This window comes from Oncorhynchus nerka, linkage group LG19 (assembly GCF_034236695.1).
Source record: "Oncorhynchus nerka isolate Pitt River linkage group LG19, Oner_Uvic_2.0, whole genome shotgun sequence".
Classification (NCBI taxonomy): Eukaryota; Metazoa; Chordata; class Actinopteri; order Salmoniformes; family Salmonidae; genus Oncorhynchus; species Oncorhynchus nerka.
The window spans coordinates 6877089-6893896 of NC_088414.1; the positions used below are offsets into that span (position 1 = coordinate 6877089).

General features: G+C 44.3%; 2 protein-coding genes across 5 annotated transcripts in view; both read right to left on the reverse strand.

Annotated features, from left to right (window-relative positions):
• The window catches only part of cacna1bb (calcium channel, voltage-dependent, N type, alpha 1B subunit, b), a 266657-nt gene extending 264924 nt beyond the window's left edge, over nt 1-1733 (reverse strand). Inside the window, 1 exon segment of the mRNA XM_065004677.1 lies at nt 1657-1733. Within this exon segment, the coding sequence (XP_064860749.1) occupies nt 1657-1718 (62 nt within the window). The 5' untranslated portion in view covers nt 1719-1733.
• Nucleotides 1734-12670: 10937 nt separating this feature from the next.
• The window catches only part of ehmt1b (euchromatic histone-lysine N-methyltransferase 1b), a 30934-nt gene continuing 26796 nt past the window's right edge, over nt 12671-16808 (reverse strand). For all 4 annotated transcript variants that reach the window (XM_029689193.2, XM_065004678.1, XM_029689192.2 and 1 more), the window contains exons 26-27: nt 14786-14961; nt 12671-14569 (exon numbers count right to left, since the gene is read on the reverse strand). In XM_029689193.2, coding sequence (XP_029545053.2) covers nt 14392-14569; nt 14786-14961 — 354 coding nt within the window. In that variant the 3' untranslated portion in view covers nt 12671-14391. The remainder of the gene's footprint in view (nt 14570-14785; nt 14962-16808) is intronic.

Sequence of the window (16808 nt, forward strand, 5' to 3'; positions counted from 1 at the left end):
AATTACTTATGAATAAAAAACAGAAATGTCACATTTACATAAGTATTCAGACCCTTTACTCGGTACTTTGTTGAAGCACATTTGGCAGAGATTACAGCCTCAAGGCTTCTTGGTTTCTCCCATCCTCTGCAGATCCTCTCAAGCTCTGTCAGGTAGGATGGGGAGTGTCGCTGCAGAGCTATTTTCAGGTCTCTCCGGAGATGTTTGAACAGGTTCAAGTCCGGGCTCTGGCTGGGCCATTCAAGGACATTCAGAGACTTGTCCCGAAGCCACTCTTGAGTTGTCTTGGCTGTGTGCTTAGGGTCGCTTGGCATTCAGGCCAAAGAGTTCAATCTTGGTTTCATCAGACCAGAGAATCTTGTTTCTCATGGTCTGAGAGTCCTTTAGGTGCCTTTTGGCAAACTCCAAGTGGGCTGTCATGTACCTTTTACTTAGGAGTGGCTTCCATCTGGAAACTCTACCATAAAGGCCTGATTGGTAGAGTGCTGCAGAGATGGTTGTCCTTCTGGAAGGTTCTCCCATCTCCACAGAGGAACTCTGGAGCTCTGTCAGAGTGACCATCTGGTTCTTAGTCACCTCCCTGACCAAGGCCCTTCTCCCCCAATTGCTCAGTGTGGCCGGGCGGCCAGTTTAGGAAGAGTCTTGGTGGTTCCAAACTTCTTCCATTTAAGAATGATGGAGGTGTTCTTGGGGACCTTCAATGCTGCAGACATTTTTTGGTACCCTTCCCAAGATCTGTGCCTCGACACAATCCTGTCTCGGAGCTCTGCGGACAATTCCTTCGTCCTCATGGCTTGGTTTTTGCTCTGGCATGCACTGTCAACTGTGGGACCTTATATAGACAGGTGTGTGCCTTTCCAAATCGTGTCCAATTAATGTATTTTACCACAGGTGTACACCAATCAAGTTGTAGAAACATCTCAAGGATGATCAATGGAAACAAGATGCACCTGAGCTCAATTTCGAGTCTCATACCAAAGGGCCTGAATAAATAAGGTATTTCTGTTTTTTATTTTTAATACATTTGCAAACATTTCTAAAAACCTGTTTTTGCTTTGCCATGGGGGATTTGTGTGTAGCTTGATGAGGAAAAAAAAGATTTAATCAATTTTTAGAATAAGACTGCAATGTATCAAAATGTGGAAAGGGGGATACTTTCTGAATGCACTGTAAGTGCCTTGCTCAAGGGCACAGACATAATTCGTCACCTTGTCTGCTCTTAGATTCAAACAAGCAACCTTTCGGGTAAAGGGGCCAACACTAACTGCTAGGCTACCTGCCGCCTGGATATGGCATAAGCTCAATGTTGCAATGAATCAAATAGAACAGACGCTCTTAGGTTGATGGAAAGAAACGTCTAAATATGAATAGCATTGGCAAAATGCCAGTGGGTATTAGTGTGTAATAACTCCCGCTCTGTGTAAGAGTTGTAGCTCTCTGTACATCAGTTGAGTGAGGTTCTGATCCCTCTGGTGGTTGTATGTATGTATTGCAACAGCGAAAATGGAATGAGTAACCTTTTCCGTGATATTAAAAACAACATATCCCGCGCACGGTGATTTGTCGTTGTTGTTCTTGACAACACTTTGATATAGAGGCTACCTTCCCCAGGTCAGACCGAGCCTAGTCTGAGGTGAGCAATACTATCAACGTGACCTCTTAGACTTGGACCATGGCGTGCAATTGAGGGCTGCGTGTGTACGAATGATGTTATGCATGCCACAACTCACTCCTGAAGCTGCTCTCTCGTCAAGTTGCAGGACGGCATCCTACTGTTGAGTCGGGCCTACCGTTCATCTGCTGCACTCTCCATGACGGATCGATGTCGATGCTGTCCGTTTCTTTAGAGTTCCCACATCACTGCCAGTCGTCAACGAATGCTTTCGGGAGACAAGCTATATTCCGCGCCTAAAGTCAGCATCCTCCACGTGCCCGAATGTGGCAAGGTGCATGGCTTGTGGGGTTCACAAAGTCAAAGAAAGCATAATGTCACCTTATGGTTTTATGCAAATATAACATTATTAAATCTCTCATAGCATAGCTAACTCTAAAATGACAAAGTATATTATTTTGTTCCTCTCTTTCATTAGATAGGGCCTGCAGATATTTGTTGCATCATCTTGTCTTGTTGCCGTTTTTTTCTGGGTCTGTCCTATTCCTAGTTTGAGTCAGTCCCAAGCAAACTCGCCCAAGACCTGCTCATAAAAGGCTACGCTCATCCACTATGCCCACTTGTCTACCACATTCAATTGGATCTATTGCTAGCCTAGTATTGGTCAACTGAGTGGTTCATTGAGAATGCACACAATGTAATAGCTGAATAGCCTACCACTTCCCATCAGAGGAGGCCCAATACAAACCCACATTTTATTCAATGATAAATCATAGAAGGAACCGCAAACAGAGTTGGGAAAAAAAAGTGAATCATTGTGTGACACAAAAGCAAGTGGAGGAGAGCCGTGTTAAAGGTGTGAGGAAGGCAGCCAGAAAAGGAGGCAGCACTATAAAACAAGTCACATCATTGATGCGACTTCAAGGAAATCTTTGCAACTCAAGAATCCTGATCACCTACCATAAAGCACAGTGGATCGCCTCTCCGCCCATATGAAGAAGTTCCTCTCCTGTCCATGAACACTCCCTCACTAACCATAGTGTCTGTATCTAAAGCAACAAATATGAAATGGCTACAAAAGCAAGCCAGCTAACTATTGCACATTTTCACTTCTACTGCTTTACAGGGGCTTCTCTACGTGGCACAAGGACTGGGGGCACCAAAAGGTTTTGCCCCCACGGAAAGCGGAAAGGCTGTTTCCTGTTCTGCTAATTAAGAGCTTTGTTATCAGCCCAAACGTCTTCAGTTTAGATGGAGAAAATGATCCTCTGATTCAATTACCAACTCTGCCTTCTCTCCCTATTTCTCGGTAATCAGGAAGGGAGCAATCATCGTCTCGTTTCAAGGACCTAAAGGCCTGCTGGTGCACAATCAGAGTCACTTCCTGACATGTTCTCGTTGGTGGGTTTCTTCTGGGGGAAATGTTTAGTTCAAGCATCAGAGCCTTTCTAAGCCAGCTAACAAGGCCTATCTCCGAATCTCTGAATACAGGGATATGGGAGAGATAAACAACTGAGTTCCATGGGATCAACCATTCTGATGTGCATTTTTCAGCTCTCAATGTTGCACCACCACCTGTCAGTAAAACAAACTGAAGGGTTGCATTCATTATGGGAGAGTGAAGTGTGGGAGGTGTCAGCCATAGTTACGCCACTACACAGCCGCTGAAATATCTCAGCAGCTTGGGCCAGAGCCTGTCAGTCAAACTACCCTGCTGCTCGGTTCATGGAGGGCACGCTGGGTTTGAAGTTGCTTTAGCTAAGCGCTGGTGGTAGGTGAGATAAGGAGTGGGGGAAAACAATTTCTCTCTGGACTCAATAAATCGCAGTAGAAGAACCAGAATGGGGTTATGGGGTTTTCATCCAAATACAGCAATGACATTCACATCAATCATTCAGGAAACTGTCTACTTCCTCTGATACGGGTAGGAAATCAGTGACAGCTGAGATCTGAAACGAAATGCCGAAGTAAGGAGATTCATAGGGAAATGGATGATGTTAAGGCATTAAAAAAAATGCATAAACAAAAATGTTTACTCAGTCTTCAGCTATAATAGTCCAGAGACGCTGGAAGAGCAGCGCATGGCAATGCACCCATATATTAGGGCATGATTCCAACACCTCCAGCTAAACTAACTCATCCCAAGCTTAAGAGAGGTTAATAGAGTACCACAGTATGAGTCATAACTTCCCATAAAACCTAGCGGTCAAACAGGGAAATGGTTCCAATCACTGTTCCACCAGTTCATTTTCACATTGGGGATTTTAAGAAACACTTCAAATAAGGGCTGTGTTTGGTGTAGACTCACCCTGGCGTGACGTTTTGATACCCGTGTAAATCTCTCTCCGACAAGGTGACTTTTAGCAATATATTTGCCTGTATTTACCCTTAATTGCAGATGGTCTATTCCAGAAGACTGAAGCCAAGGCAGCACACTGGGTCCACACCTGCCCCGTCTGTCAGGTGAGTAGTATTGTTTGGTACTGTATGTGCCTTTAGGTTCCTATCCATATGTAGGCTATTGTACTAGCCTGAGTGGTGGTCTTTGATGTGTAGTACTTTGTTTCTTAGTTCATCATGTGTCAACTTTGAATTCAATCGAAGCCACAGATTGTTAGCTTCTTGCAGTTTGAGAGCATCCCAAGTCTCCAGTGGTACCGGTGGATGTGTCATGCTGTCAACAGTTTGAGAGTAAGCATCCCAAGTCTCCAGTGGTACCGGTGGATGTGTTATGCTGTCAACAGTTTGAGAGCATCCCAAGTCTTCAGTGGTACCGGTGGATGTGTCATGCTGTCAACAGTTTGAGAACATCCCAAGTCTCCAGTGGTACCGGTGGATGTGTCATGCTGTCAACAGTTTGAGAGCATCCCAAGTCTCCAGTGGTACCGGTGGATGTGTCATGCTGTCAACAGTTTGAGAGCATCCCAAGTCTCCAGTGGTCCCGGTGGATGTGTCATGCTGTCAACAGTTTGAGAGCATCCCAAGTCTCCAGTGGTACCGGTGGATGTGTCATGCTGTCAACAGTTTGAGAGCATCCCAAGTCTCCAGTGGTACCGGTGGATGTGTCATGCTGTCAACAGTTTGAGAGCATCCCAAGTCTCCAGTGGTACCGGTGGATGTGTCATGCTGTCAACAGTTTGAGAGTAAGCATCCCAAGTCTCCAGTGGTACCAGTGGATGTGCCATGCTGTCAACAGTTTGAGAGCATCCCAAGTCTTCAGTGGTACCGGTGGATGTGCCATGCTGTCAACAGTTTGAGAGTAAGCATCCCAAGTCTCCAGTGGTACCGGTGGATGTGTCATGCTGTCAACAGTTTGAGAGCATCCCAAGTCTCCAGTGGTACCGGTGGATGTGCCATGCTGTCAACAGTTTGAGAGCATCCCAAGTCTCCAGTGGTACCGGTGGATGTGCCTAAGTGACCACACAAACTCAGATGGGCCTACAGCTGAGGTAAGAATCGTCCATCATTCACACACAGTAGACCGTGTAAACCACCATGCTGTCAACAAAATGCTGCTCTCAATTCGTAAATTGTATTATGTTTGGCTCAGTGTGTGGAAACGCTGTCATCGTCTGTAATGTGATTCACCACACACGATGACTACGATTTGAATGCCGCAGCTGAGACAGAATGACGTCAACTTCTGACATTTTGGAATTCTCTATCTTATCTCTATAAACCCACCCTACCTATACCCATTTTCCCTATACTGCTTCCTTTCACTTGTTCTTCTCCTGATTGGATAAAAATCGAGTCTCAGTAGCACATTTAAAACTGTTGTGTACTGTTTTTGACACGTGTTTTTCACCTGTGTAATGCTGTCCTCCTGCTCATTCATTCTGGTGACTGAATGCAGGGGTAAATGTGATGCTCGCAGTTAACAGCCTCAACATGGACCTAAATTGACAAGAAGGGTGTTGATATAGCTGCTTTTTAGCATGGCTTCCTTGTTTTGAGTCTGTTGACCTAGTATTTTATATTAAACCTACCTTACACATCCCGTTGTTTTCTCTGATCTTCACTTAAAAGTCAGATGTTTATATGTTATGTATAAAAATATGGATGCATTGTTTAGTATTTTGATCTCTTTAAAACAATGTAATTGTGGGAGTTCAGGTGTTTTACGTGATTGATGGGTGCATTCTTGTCAATTATATACACTTATTCATTCATGATTATGGATTTTTTATTTATTTTAACTTTATTTAACTAGGCAAGTGAGACAGCGGGTTAACTGCCTGTTCAGGGGCAGAACAACAGATTTATACCTTGTCAGTTCGGGGATTTGAACTTGCAACCTTTCGGTTACTAGTCCAACACTCTAACCACTAGGCTACCCTGCGTTCTGCAATAAGTTCATCTGGCTTTGAATCTGCAACAGAACATGTCAACAAATTAGCTCTGAATTGCTCTAATACAGCACTGCATGCTGACACCGTTAATTGAAAATGATTTTACTTCGTTCATATACACTATATATACAAAAGTATGTGGACACCACTTCAAATCAGTGGATTCGGATATTTTCAGCCACACCCGTTGCTGACAGGTGTATAAAATCGAGCACACCGCCATGCAATCTCCATAGACAAACATTGGCAATAGAATGGCCTTACTGAAGAGTTCAGTGACTTTCAACATTGTACCGTCATAGGATGCCACCTTTCCAACATGTCAGTTCGTCAAATTTCTGCCCTGCTAGAGCTGCTCCGGTCCATTGTATGTGCTGTTATTGTGATGTGGAAACGTCAAGGAGCAACAACATGAAGTGATAGGCAACATAAGCTCACAAAACGGGACCGCCGTCCTCAGTTGCACCACTCACTACCGAGTTCCAAACTACCTCTGGAAGCAACGTCGGGAGATTCATGAAATGGGTTTCCATGGCCGAGCAGCCGCACACGAGATCACCATGCGCAATGCCAAATATCGGCTGGAGTGGTGTAAAGCTCGCCACCATTGGACTCTGTAGCAGTGGAAACACATTCTCTGGAGTGGTGTAAAGCTCGCCACCATTGGACTCTGGAGCAGTGGAAACACATTCTCTGGAGTGGTGTAAAGCTTGCCATCATTGGACTCCGAAGCAGTGGAAACACATTCTATGGAGTGATGAATAATGCTTCACCATCTGGCAGTCCGAAGGACGAATCTGGGTTTGGCGGATGCCAGGAGAACGCTACCTGCTCGAATGCATAGTGCCAACTGTAAAGTTTGGCTTTTTTTCCATGGTTTGAACTAGGCCCCTTAGTTCCCCTGAAGGGAAATCTTAATGCTGCAGTATATAATGACATTCTAGACAAAGGCCCTTTCCTGTTTCAGCATGACAATGCCTCCGTGCACAAAGTGAGATGCATAAAGAATTGTTTGTCGAGATCGTGTGGAAGAACTTGATTAGCCTGCACAGAGCCCAACCTCAACTCCATCGAACACCTTTGGGATGAATTGGAACGCCGACTGCAAGCCAGGCCTAATCGCCCAACATCAGTGCCCGACCTCACTAATGCTCATGGCTGAATGGAAGCAAGTCCCCGCAACAATGTTCCAACATCTAGTGGAAAGCCTTCCCAGAAGAGTGGAGGCTGTTATAGCAGCAAAGAGGGAACCAATTCCAAATTAATGCACATGATTTTGGAATGAAATGTTTGACGAGCAGGTGTCCACATACTTTTGGTCATGTAGTGCAGTTACAGAAATGATGAGGGATGAAATATGGTCCCCCACCGGCTGAAGGAGAAGAGGATCTTTTGGTCATGTAGTGCAGTTACAGAAATGATGAGGGATGAAATATGGTCCCCCACCGGCTGAAGGAGAAGAGGATCTTTTGGTCATGTAGTGCAGTTACAGAAATGATGAGGGATGAAATATGGTCCCCCACCGGCTGAAGGGATGAGAAGAGGATCTTTTGGTCATGTAGTGCAGTTACAGAAATGATGAGGGATGAAATATGGTCCCCCACCGGCTGAAGGAGAAGAGGATCTTTTGGTCATGTAGTGCAGTTACAGAAATGATGAGGGATGAAATATGGTCCCCCACCGGCTGAAGGAGAAGAGGATCTTTTGGTCATGTAGTGCAGTTACAGAAATGATGAGGGATGAAATATGGTCCCCCACCGGCTGAAGGAGAAGAGGATCTTTTGGTCATGTAGTGCAGTTACAGAAATGATGAGGGATGAAATATGGTCCCCCACCGGCTGAAGGAGAAGAGGATCTTTTGGTCATGTAGTGCAGTTACAGAAATGATGAGGGATGAAATATGGTCCCCCACCGGCTGAAGGAGAAGAGGATCTTTTGGTCATGTAGTGCAGTTACAGAAATGATGAGGGATGAAATATGGTCCCCCACCGGCTGAAGGAGAAGAGGATCTTTTGGTCATGTAGTGCAGTTACAGAAATGATGAGGGATGAAATATGGTGAGAACCCCCACCGGCTGAAGGAGAAGAGGATCTTTTGGTCATGTAGTGCAGTTACAGAAATGATGAGGGATGAAATATGGTCCCCCACCGGCTGAAGGAGAAGAGGATCTTTTGGTCATGTAGTGCAGTTACAGAAATGATGAGGGATGAAATATGGTCCCCCACCGGCTGAAGGAGAAGAGGATCTTGTAAAAAAATTTAAAAAAATAAAAAAGTTGTATTTTTATTTATTTCAACTTTATTTAACCAGGTACGCTAGTGGAGAACACCTTTATTTAACCAGGTAGGCTAGTGGAGAACACCTTTATTTAACCAGGTACGCTAGTGGAGAACACCTTTATTTAACCAGGTAGGCTAGTGGAGAACACCTTTATTTAACCAGGTACGCTAGTGGAGAACACCTTTATTTAACCAGGTACGCTAGTGGAGAACACCTTTATTTAACCAGGTAGGCTAGTGGAGAACACCTTTATTTAACCAGGTAGGCTAGTTGAGAACACCTTTATTTAACCAGGTAGGCTAGTGGAGAACACCTTTATTTAACCAGGTACGCTAGTGGAGAACACCTTTATTTAACCAGGAACACCTTTATTTAACCACGCTAGTGGAGAACACCTTTATTTAACCAGGTACGCTAGTGGAGAACACCTTTATTTAACCAGGTACGCTAGTGGAGAACACCTTTATTTAACCAGGTACGCTAGTGGAGAACACCTTTATTTAACCAGGTAGGCGAACACCTTTATTTAACCTAGTGGAGAACACCTTTATTTAACCAGGTAGGCTAGTGGAGAACACCTTTATTTAACCAGGTACGCTAGTGGAGAACACCTTTATTTAACCAGGTAGGCTAGTTGAGAACACCTTTATTTAACCAGGTAGGCTAGTGGAGAACACCTTTATTTAACCAGGTACGCTAGTGGAGAACACCTTTATTTAACCAGGTACGCTAGTGGAGAACACCTTTATTTAACCAGGTACGCTAGTGGAGAACACCTTTATTTAACCAGGTACGCTAGTGGAGAACACCTTTATTTAACCAGGTACGCTAGTGGAGAACACCTTTATTTAACCAGGTAGGCTAGTGGAGAACACCTTTATTTAACCAGAGGTACGCTAGTGGAGAACACCTTTATTTAACCAGGTACGCTAGTAGAACACCTTTATTTAACCAGGTGGAGAACACCTTTATTTAACCAGGTAGGCTAGTGGAGAACACCTTTATTTAACCAGGTAGGCTAGTGGAGAACACCTTTATTTAACCAGGTACGCTAGTGGAGAACACCTTTATTTAACCAGGTAGAGCTAGTGGAGAACACCTTTATTTAACCAGGTACGCTAGTGGAGAACACCTTATTTAACCAGGGCTAGAGCTAGCTAGTGGAGAACACCTTTATTTAACCAGGTAGGCTAGTTGAGAACACCTTTATTTAACCAGGTACGCTAGTGGAGAACACCTTTATTTAACCAGGTAGAGCTAGTGGAGAACACCTTTATTTAACCAGGTAGTGGAGCTAGTGGAGAACACCTTTATTTAACTAGGTAGGCTAGTGGAGAACACCTTTATTTAACCAGGTACGCTAGTGGAGAACACCTTTATTTAACCAGGTAGGCTAGTGGAGAACACCTTTATTTAACCAGGTAGGCTAGTGGAGAACACCTTTATTTAACCAGGTAGGCTAGTGGAGAACACCTTTATTTAACCAGGTAGGCTAGTGGAGAACACCTTTATTTAACCAGGTAGGCTAGTGGAGAACACCTTTATTTAACCAGGTACGCTAGTGGAGAACACCTTTATTTAACCAGGTACGCTAGTGGAGAACACCTTTATTTAACCAGGTAGGCCAGTTGAGAACACCTTTATTTAACCAGGTAGGCCAGTTGAGAACACCTTTATTTAACCAGGTAGGCCAGTTGAGAACACCTTTATTTAACCACGTAGGAACACCTTTATTTAAGTTGAGAACACCTTTATTTAACCAGGTAGGCCAGTTGAGAACACCTTTATTTAACCAGGTAGGCCAGTTGAGAACACCTTTATTTAACCAGGTAGGCCAGTTGAGAACACCTTTATTTAACCAGGAACACCTTTATTTAACGCTAGTGGAGAACACCTTTATTTAACCAGGTACGCTTTATTTAGTACGCTAGTGGAGAACACCTTTATTTAACCAGGTAGGCCAGTTGAGAACACCTTTATTTAACCAGGTAGGCCAGTTGAGAACACCTTTATTTAACCAGGTAGGCCAGTTGAGAACACCTTTATTTAACCAGGTACGCTAGTGGAGAACACCTTTATTTAACCAGGTAGGCCAGTTGAGAACACCTTTATTTAACCAGGTACGCTAGTGGAGAACACCTTTATTTAACCAGGTACGCTAGTGGAGAACACCTTTATTTAACCAGGAACACCTTTATTTAACCGCTAGTGGAGAACACCTTTATTTAACCAGGTAAGCTAGTGGAGAACACCTTTATTTAACCAGGTAAGCTAGTGGAGAACACCTTTATTTAACCAGGTAAGCTAGTGGAGAACACCTTTATTTAACCAGGTACGCTAGTGGAGAACACCTTTATTTAACCAGGTAGGCTAGTGGAGAACACCTTTATTTAACCAGGTAAGCTAGTGGAGAACACCTTTATTTAACCAGGTACGCTAGTGGAGAACACCTTTATTTAACCAGGTACGCTAGTGGAGAACACCTTTATTTAACCAGGTACGCTAGTGGAGAACAAGTTCTCATTTACAACTGCGACCTGGCCAAGATAAAGCAAAGCAGTGCGACAGAAACAACAACACAGTGTGACACGGAATAAACAAACGTACAGTCAACACAACAGAAAAAAAAGAAAGTCTATATACAGTGTGTGCAAATGGCATGAGGAGGAATGGCAATAAATAGGCCATAGTAGCAAAGTAATTACAATTCAGAAGATTAACACTGGAGTGATAGATGAGCAGATGATGATGAGCAGATGATGGTGTGTAAGTAGTGATACTGGTGTGCACAAGAGCAGCAAAGTAAATAAAAACAATATGGGGATTAGGTAGGTAGATTGGGTGGGCTATTTACAGATGGACTATGTACAGCTGTAGCGATCGGTTAGCTGCTCAAATAGCTGATGTTTAAAGTTATTGAGGGAAATGTGTTGTATGGCATTGAAGCTCATTTGGAGGTTAGTTAACACAGTGTCCAAAGAAGGGCCAGATGTATACAGAATGGTGTCGTCTGCGTAGAGGTGGATCAGGCAATCACCCGCAGCAGGAGCGACATCGTTGATATATACAGAGAAAAGAGTCGGCCCGAGAATTGAACCCTGTGGTACCCCCATAGACTGCCAGAGGTCCGGAAAACAGGCCCCCCGATTTTACACACTGAATGAGGGTATGTTGCTAATAATCATCTAGTCTAGTGGTCATGGCACCTTGTACATATCTGACTGCTACTAGGATAGTATTCTGTACGAGACAAGACCAAATGCATAAGACAAATATTAGTTAAATAAAATAAGGAACAATATATAAAAAAACAATATATTTCGTTTTGGATCAAGCTAGCTAGCTAGCTGTCAGCAAAGGTGTGCTCGTGATGACGTGCAGGAGCTTGCAAGGATTTGTAGTCTTGCATGATGTCCACTTTGACGCTAATTAGCATTTTCAAATCAGAGATTGATAAAAGTCACCTTTTCCGAAAGATGTACACGGTTATCGAAACGTCACACTAGGGAAATCCTACAGATCTTGTTTGAAGAAGTTCTAAAATCCTCTCTGGTAAACATGAATAAAATGACCACTAGGTTTTATGACGTCCACTGTGGGGCTCTATTGCCAGAGGACATAAGGAACCACTGAAATTCTTATGAAAACTCACTAAATACAAAACACCTATTTTACATAAGCCCATCGCTCCTCTGGGAGCATAGGCCATTACAAATTGGTCTTCCCCAGCGCATTCCATCCCGGTTTCCCTTGTATCTGCCTCAAGCTCCCGCCTCCAGGTGTTTCTGGGCGCCCCCTTTTCCCTTGTATCTGCCTCAAGCTCCCGCCTCCAGGTGTTTCTGGGCGCCCCTTTTCCTTGTATCTTGCTCCCGCCTCCAGGTGTTTCTGCCCCTTTTCCCAAGCTCCCTCAAGCTCCATCCAGGTGTTTCTGGGCGCCCCCTTTTCCCTTGTATCTGCCTCAAGCTCCCGCCTCCAGGTGTTTCTGGGCGCCCCCTTTTCCCTTGTATCTGCCTCAAGCTCCCGCCTCCAGGTGTTTCTGGGCGCCCCCTTTTCCCTTGTATCTGCCTCAAGCTCCCGCCTCCAGGTGTTTCTGGGCGCCCCCTTTTCCCTTGTATCTGCCCAAGCTGTCCATCTGCCTTTCTTGTATCTGCTCCCGCTCCAGGTGTTTCTGGGCGCCCCCTTTTCCCTCAAGCTCCCGCCTCCATCTGCCCCCTTTCCCTTGTATCTGCCTCAAGCTCCCGCCTCCAGGTGTTTCTGGGCGCCCCCTTTTCCCTTGTGCATTCCAGGATAGTGTTAGCCTGGTGATGTTGGAGGGGGGATTTTGGAGGATGTGGCTGATCTATCCCCATCTTCTCCTCCAGATCCCCTCATCCACTGTCTGGTGCGCTTCCTCATTTTGTTCTGTAAATAAAACCTGCCAGCCATATCCATTAGTAGTACATTTATTGGAAAAAAATATACAACCAATTAGACAGATGTTTCAGTCCAGAAATGTAACAGAAAGCAAATAATTGTTCATGTTTTATAACCTTTTTATTTTCATACATTTGAAAATGTGCACAATATTCACTAACCATACTAACCACATTTATTAAAGACATGGGAATAATGTGTAGGTTTCCATCAACATGAAATCATGGAACAACATTAACAGGAGTTACTACAGTAACTACAGTTAGAAAACTGGAGGTACATTTAAATGTAAAAAAAGAAAGAAAACCTTGCTTCTTTATCTTATTTTACAACTCGTATTCACTTGGCGAGTAATTCAAAATGAATAAAAGGAAAATAAAACCTCGTCAGCACCATTTGCTTGAGTCTCACCCCATTAACATTCAAATCCCATTTAATGGCGCCAGAGGTGGCAAATTAATATTTTTGACTCAATGTTCAAAAGAGTGAGTCAGCCTCAAACATGCTTAAAAATCTTGCAGATTTAACAAAAAAAATCCATCTGCTTTAATTTTTGCAGGTACAGTATGGAAAACTGTACAGTTTAGACAACTCGCACCTAAACACTTGTGCACCAGAATCCTCAATCATGACACCCTTAGTTGGGCCATTGAATGTCACACCATCCTTCATATACACCCTTTCCAGCAGACAAATAGTTAATAGAAAGGGGCCATTGTATTGTAAAAGAATTCATGCCAAATAACTGAGAAAATAATCTGCCACTGTGTGGTCAAAACAGATTGCAAGAGTCTTTCCTGGACAATTGTCAACTTCACTCTGCCCCCTCTAGAACAGAACAGTGAGATGATTGGTCAGTGTCCTCATTGACTTTAAATCGATAGTTCCTCTTTCCTTAACCTGATATCTGATGTTCTGCATACAATACACCTCGCTTGATGTTATTCTGTATAGAAAATTCGATTTAAAACTATTATTGAAATATAAAGGTGATAATTAAAAAGTATTTATCGTTGATATTGATATCTAGCACTGACCATTATTTTCCTGTAGAAATCCAGTAAAAACCTACACTTGTGACTTAAGTCCTCTGTCCCGTTCGCAATCAAAATATAGCATATGAGGTAAATACGTCAACTGTTATAAATTGTGCATGAACATTGCTCATTTCTATGGTATGATTTGAGGGGTATGGGCGCTCATGCTACAAATTTCTTTCTCACTGAAAATGTTTCTCACGAATAGATCTACATTGTTGCTTAGTACAAACTTGATTCAGACCACTGGTTAGGAAACACCATTACTCAGATGGCAACTGCCCAGGATGGAGCACAAAGCACGTTTGAGAATTCCAATTGGAACCAACAAAACAAGAGCCAGGCTCATAGCAAGGCCATTTTTCTCCAACATTTTTATTTGTAGCACTTCAGACACACATCAAACATACAGAATTGTTTCCTGTCCAATGTGTCCTGCACTGAGGGGCAGTTTCAGTGGAAGTTCAGAGTTTGTGCTGGTAAGGATGTGATGTAAGAGCTGGATGAGACATTAAGCAGATGGGTTTCTGTGGGGTTGATTGTTGATCTCAGAGATGGGCCTGAAGGTTCGTTGTGGTGATGGTTCCACCTGGGGGTGGAGGTGGGGCGTCTGGGGATGTACGGCTCATGGCCTGGGGGATTGGAGACGCGTCTCTGCTGGCCTGGAAGTCCTATTTGTGGGGCTGGGAGAGTGGGCTCAGGAGGGGGTTGTTGAGGAGCTGGTATCAGGGAGGGTGCTGTGCTGCTGGTCCTGGGGTGAGCTGTCTGCCTGGCGCAGGGCAATGACCGCCGCTGAGTACTTGCACTTGGGAGAGCCGCACTCACAGCTAAAGTGCTTCCCCTTGATGTCCCAGAAATGGTCGCCGTAGTCAAACCTGAGAGAGGAGGGTTGGGTCAAAAAGAGCGAGTTAGATGAATCTAGAATCAAGCTACCTAATCTTGATTTTAGGGAGAACAAAGGCATTGTCTAAGAATTGATGAAAGGCTTAAACATAGAATGACAAACTTAAATATACATACAGGGTAATAACTACCAAAGACTGGTAATAACATCACCTTTTGTCAAGTAAAGCATATAATATGACCCTTACCCTAGCTCTTCCCCAGCTTTGATGGTCTCGCAGGCGAAGAACGCGATATGTGGGAAGCGCAAGTCCTGGTGTGCCGTGAAAACCCGGCAGGGGAACAGGTTCGGCTCGCACATGTGGTTAATGAACCGGCTGATGTTGCCATAGAAACGGGCGTCGATACAGTACACGTCACCCTCCTGCGACCAAAGAACACACACAAATGGATCATAATGAAGAAAGCAGGTTCGGCATCATCTGCAGTGGTAATTCTTCACGGGCAAAGATATCAAACAGATCAAGACAAAGGAGATGATTGTGGACTACAGGAAAAAGAGGACCAAGCACGCCCCCATTCTCATCGACGGGGCTGCAGTGGAGCAGGTCCACATCACCAACAAACTAACATGGTCAAGCACACCATGACAGTCGTGAAGCGGGCACGACAAAACCCATTCCTCAGGAGAATGAAAAGATTTGGCATGGGTCCTCAGATCCTCAAAAGGTTATACAGCTGCAACATCAAGAGCATCCTGACTGGTTGCATCACTGCCTGGTATGGCAACTGCTCGGCCTCCGACCGCAAGGCACTACAGAGGGTAGTGCGAACTGCCCAGTACATCACTGGGGCCAAGCTTTCTGCCATCCAGGACCTCTATAGCAGGCGGTGTCAGAGGAAGGCCCTAAAAATTGTCAAAGACTCCAGCCACCCTAGTCATAGACTGTTCTCTCTGCTACCGCAAGGCAAGCGGTACCGGAGGGCCAAATCTAGGCTTCTAAACAGCTTCTACCCCCAAGCCATAAGACTCATGAACACCTAGTCAAATGTCTAGCCAGACTATTTGCATTCCCCGCTCCACACCACTGCCACTCTCTGTTGTCATCTGTGCCAAGTCACTTTTAATTAACTACATGAACATACTACCTCAACCGGTGTACATGGACTCTGTACATGAACATACTACCTCAACTAACCGGTGTACATGGACTCTGTACATGAACATACTACCTCAACTAACCGCTGTACATGGACTCTGTACATGAACATACTACCTCAACTAACCGCTGTACATGGACTCTGTACATGAACATACTACCTCAACCGGTGTACATGGAACATGAACATAACCGCTGTACATGGACTCTGTACATGGACTCTGTACATGAACATACTACCTCAACTAACCGCTGTACATGGACTCTGTACATGAACATACTACCTCATGGACTCTGTACATGAACATACTACCTCAACTAACCGCTGTACATGGACTCTGTACATGAACATACTACCTCAACTAACCGCTGTACATGGACTCTGTACATGAACATACTACCTCAACTAACCGCTGTACATGGACTCTGTACATGAACATACTACCTCAACTAACCGCTGTACATGGACTCTGTACTTGCACATACTACCTCAACTAACCGCTGTACATGGACTCTGTACATGAACATACTACCTCAACTAACCGCTGTACATGGACTCTGTACTTGCACATACTACCTCAACCGGTGTACATGGACTCTGTACATGAACATACTACCTCAACTAACCGGTGTACATGGACTCTGTACTTGCACATACTACCTCAACTAACCGCTGTACATGGACTCTGTACATGCACATACTACCTCAACTAACCGCTGTACATGGACTCTGTACATGGACTCTGTACATGGACTCTGTACATGGACTCTGTACATGGACTCTGTACATGGACTCTGTACATGGACTCTGTACATGGACTCTGTACTTGCACCCCCCGGTTTACCTTATTTTTTTACTGCTGCTCTTAAATTACTTGTTACTTTTAGCTCTTATTCTTATCCATATCTTTTTTTTTAAACCGCACTGTTGGTTAGGGGCTCGTAAGTCAGCATTTCACTGTAAGGTCTACGCCTGTTGGTTAGGGGCTCGTAAGTCAGCATTTCACTGTAAGGTCTACACCTGTTGGTTAGGGGCTCGTAAGTAAGCATTTCACTGTAAGGTCTACATCTGTTGGTTAGGGGCTCGTAAGTCAGCATTTCACTGTAAGGT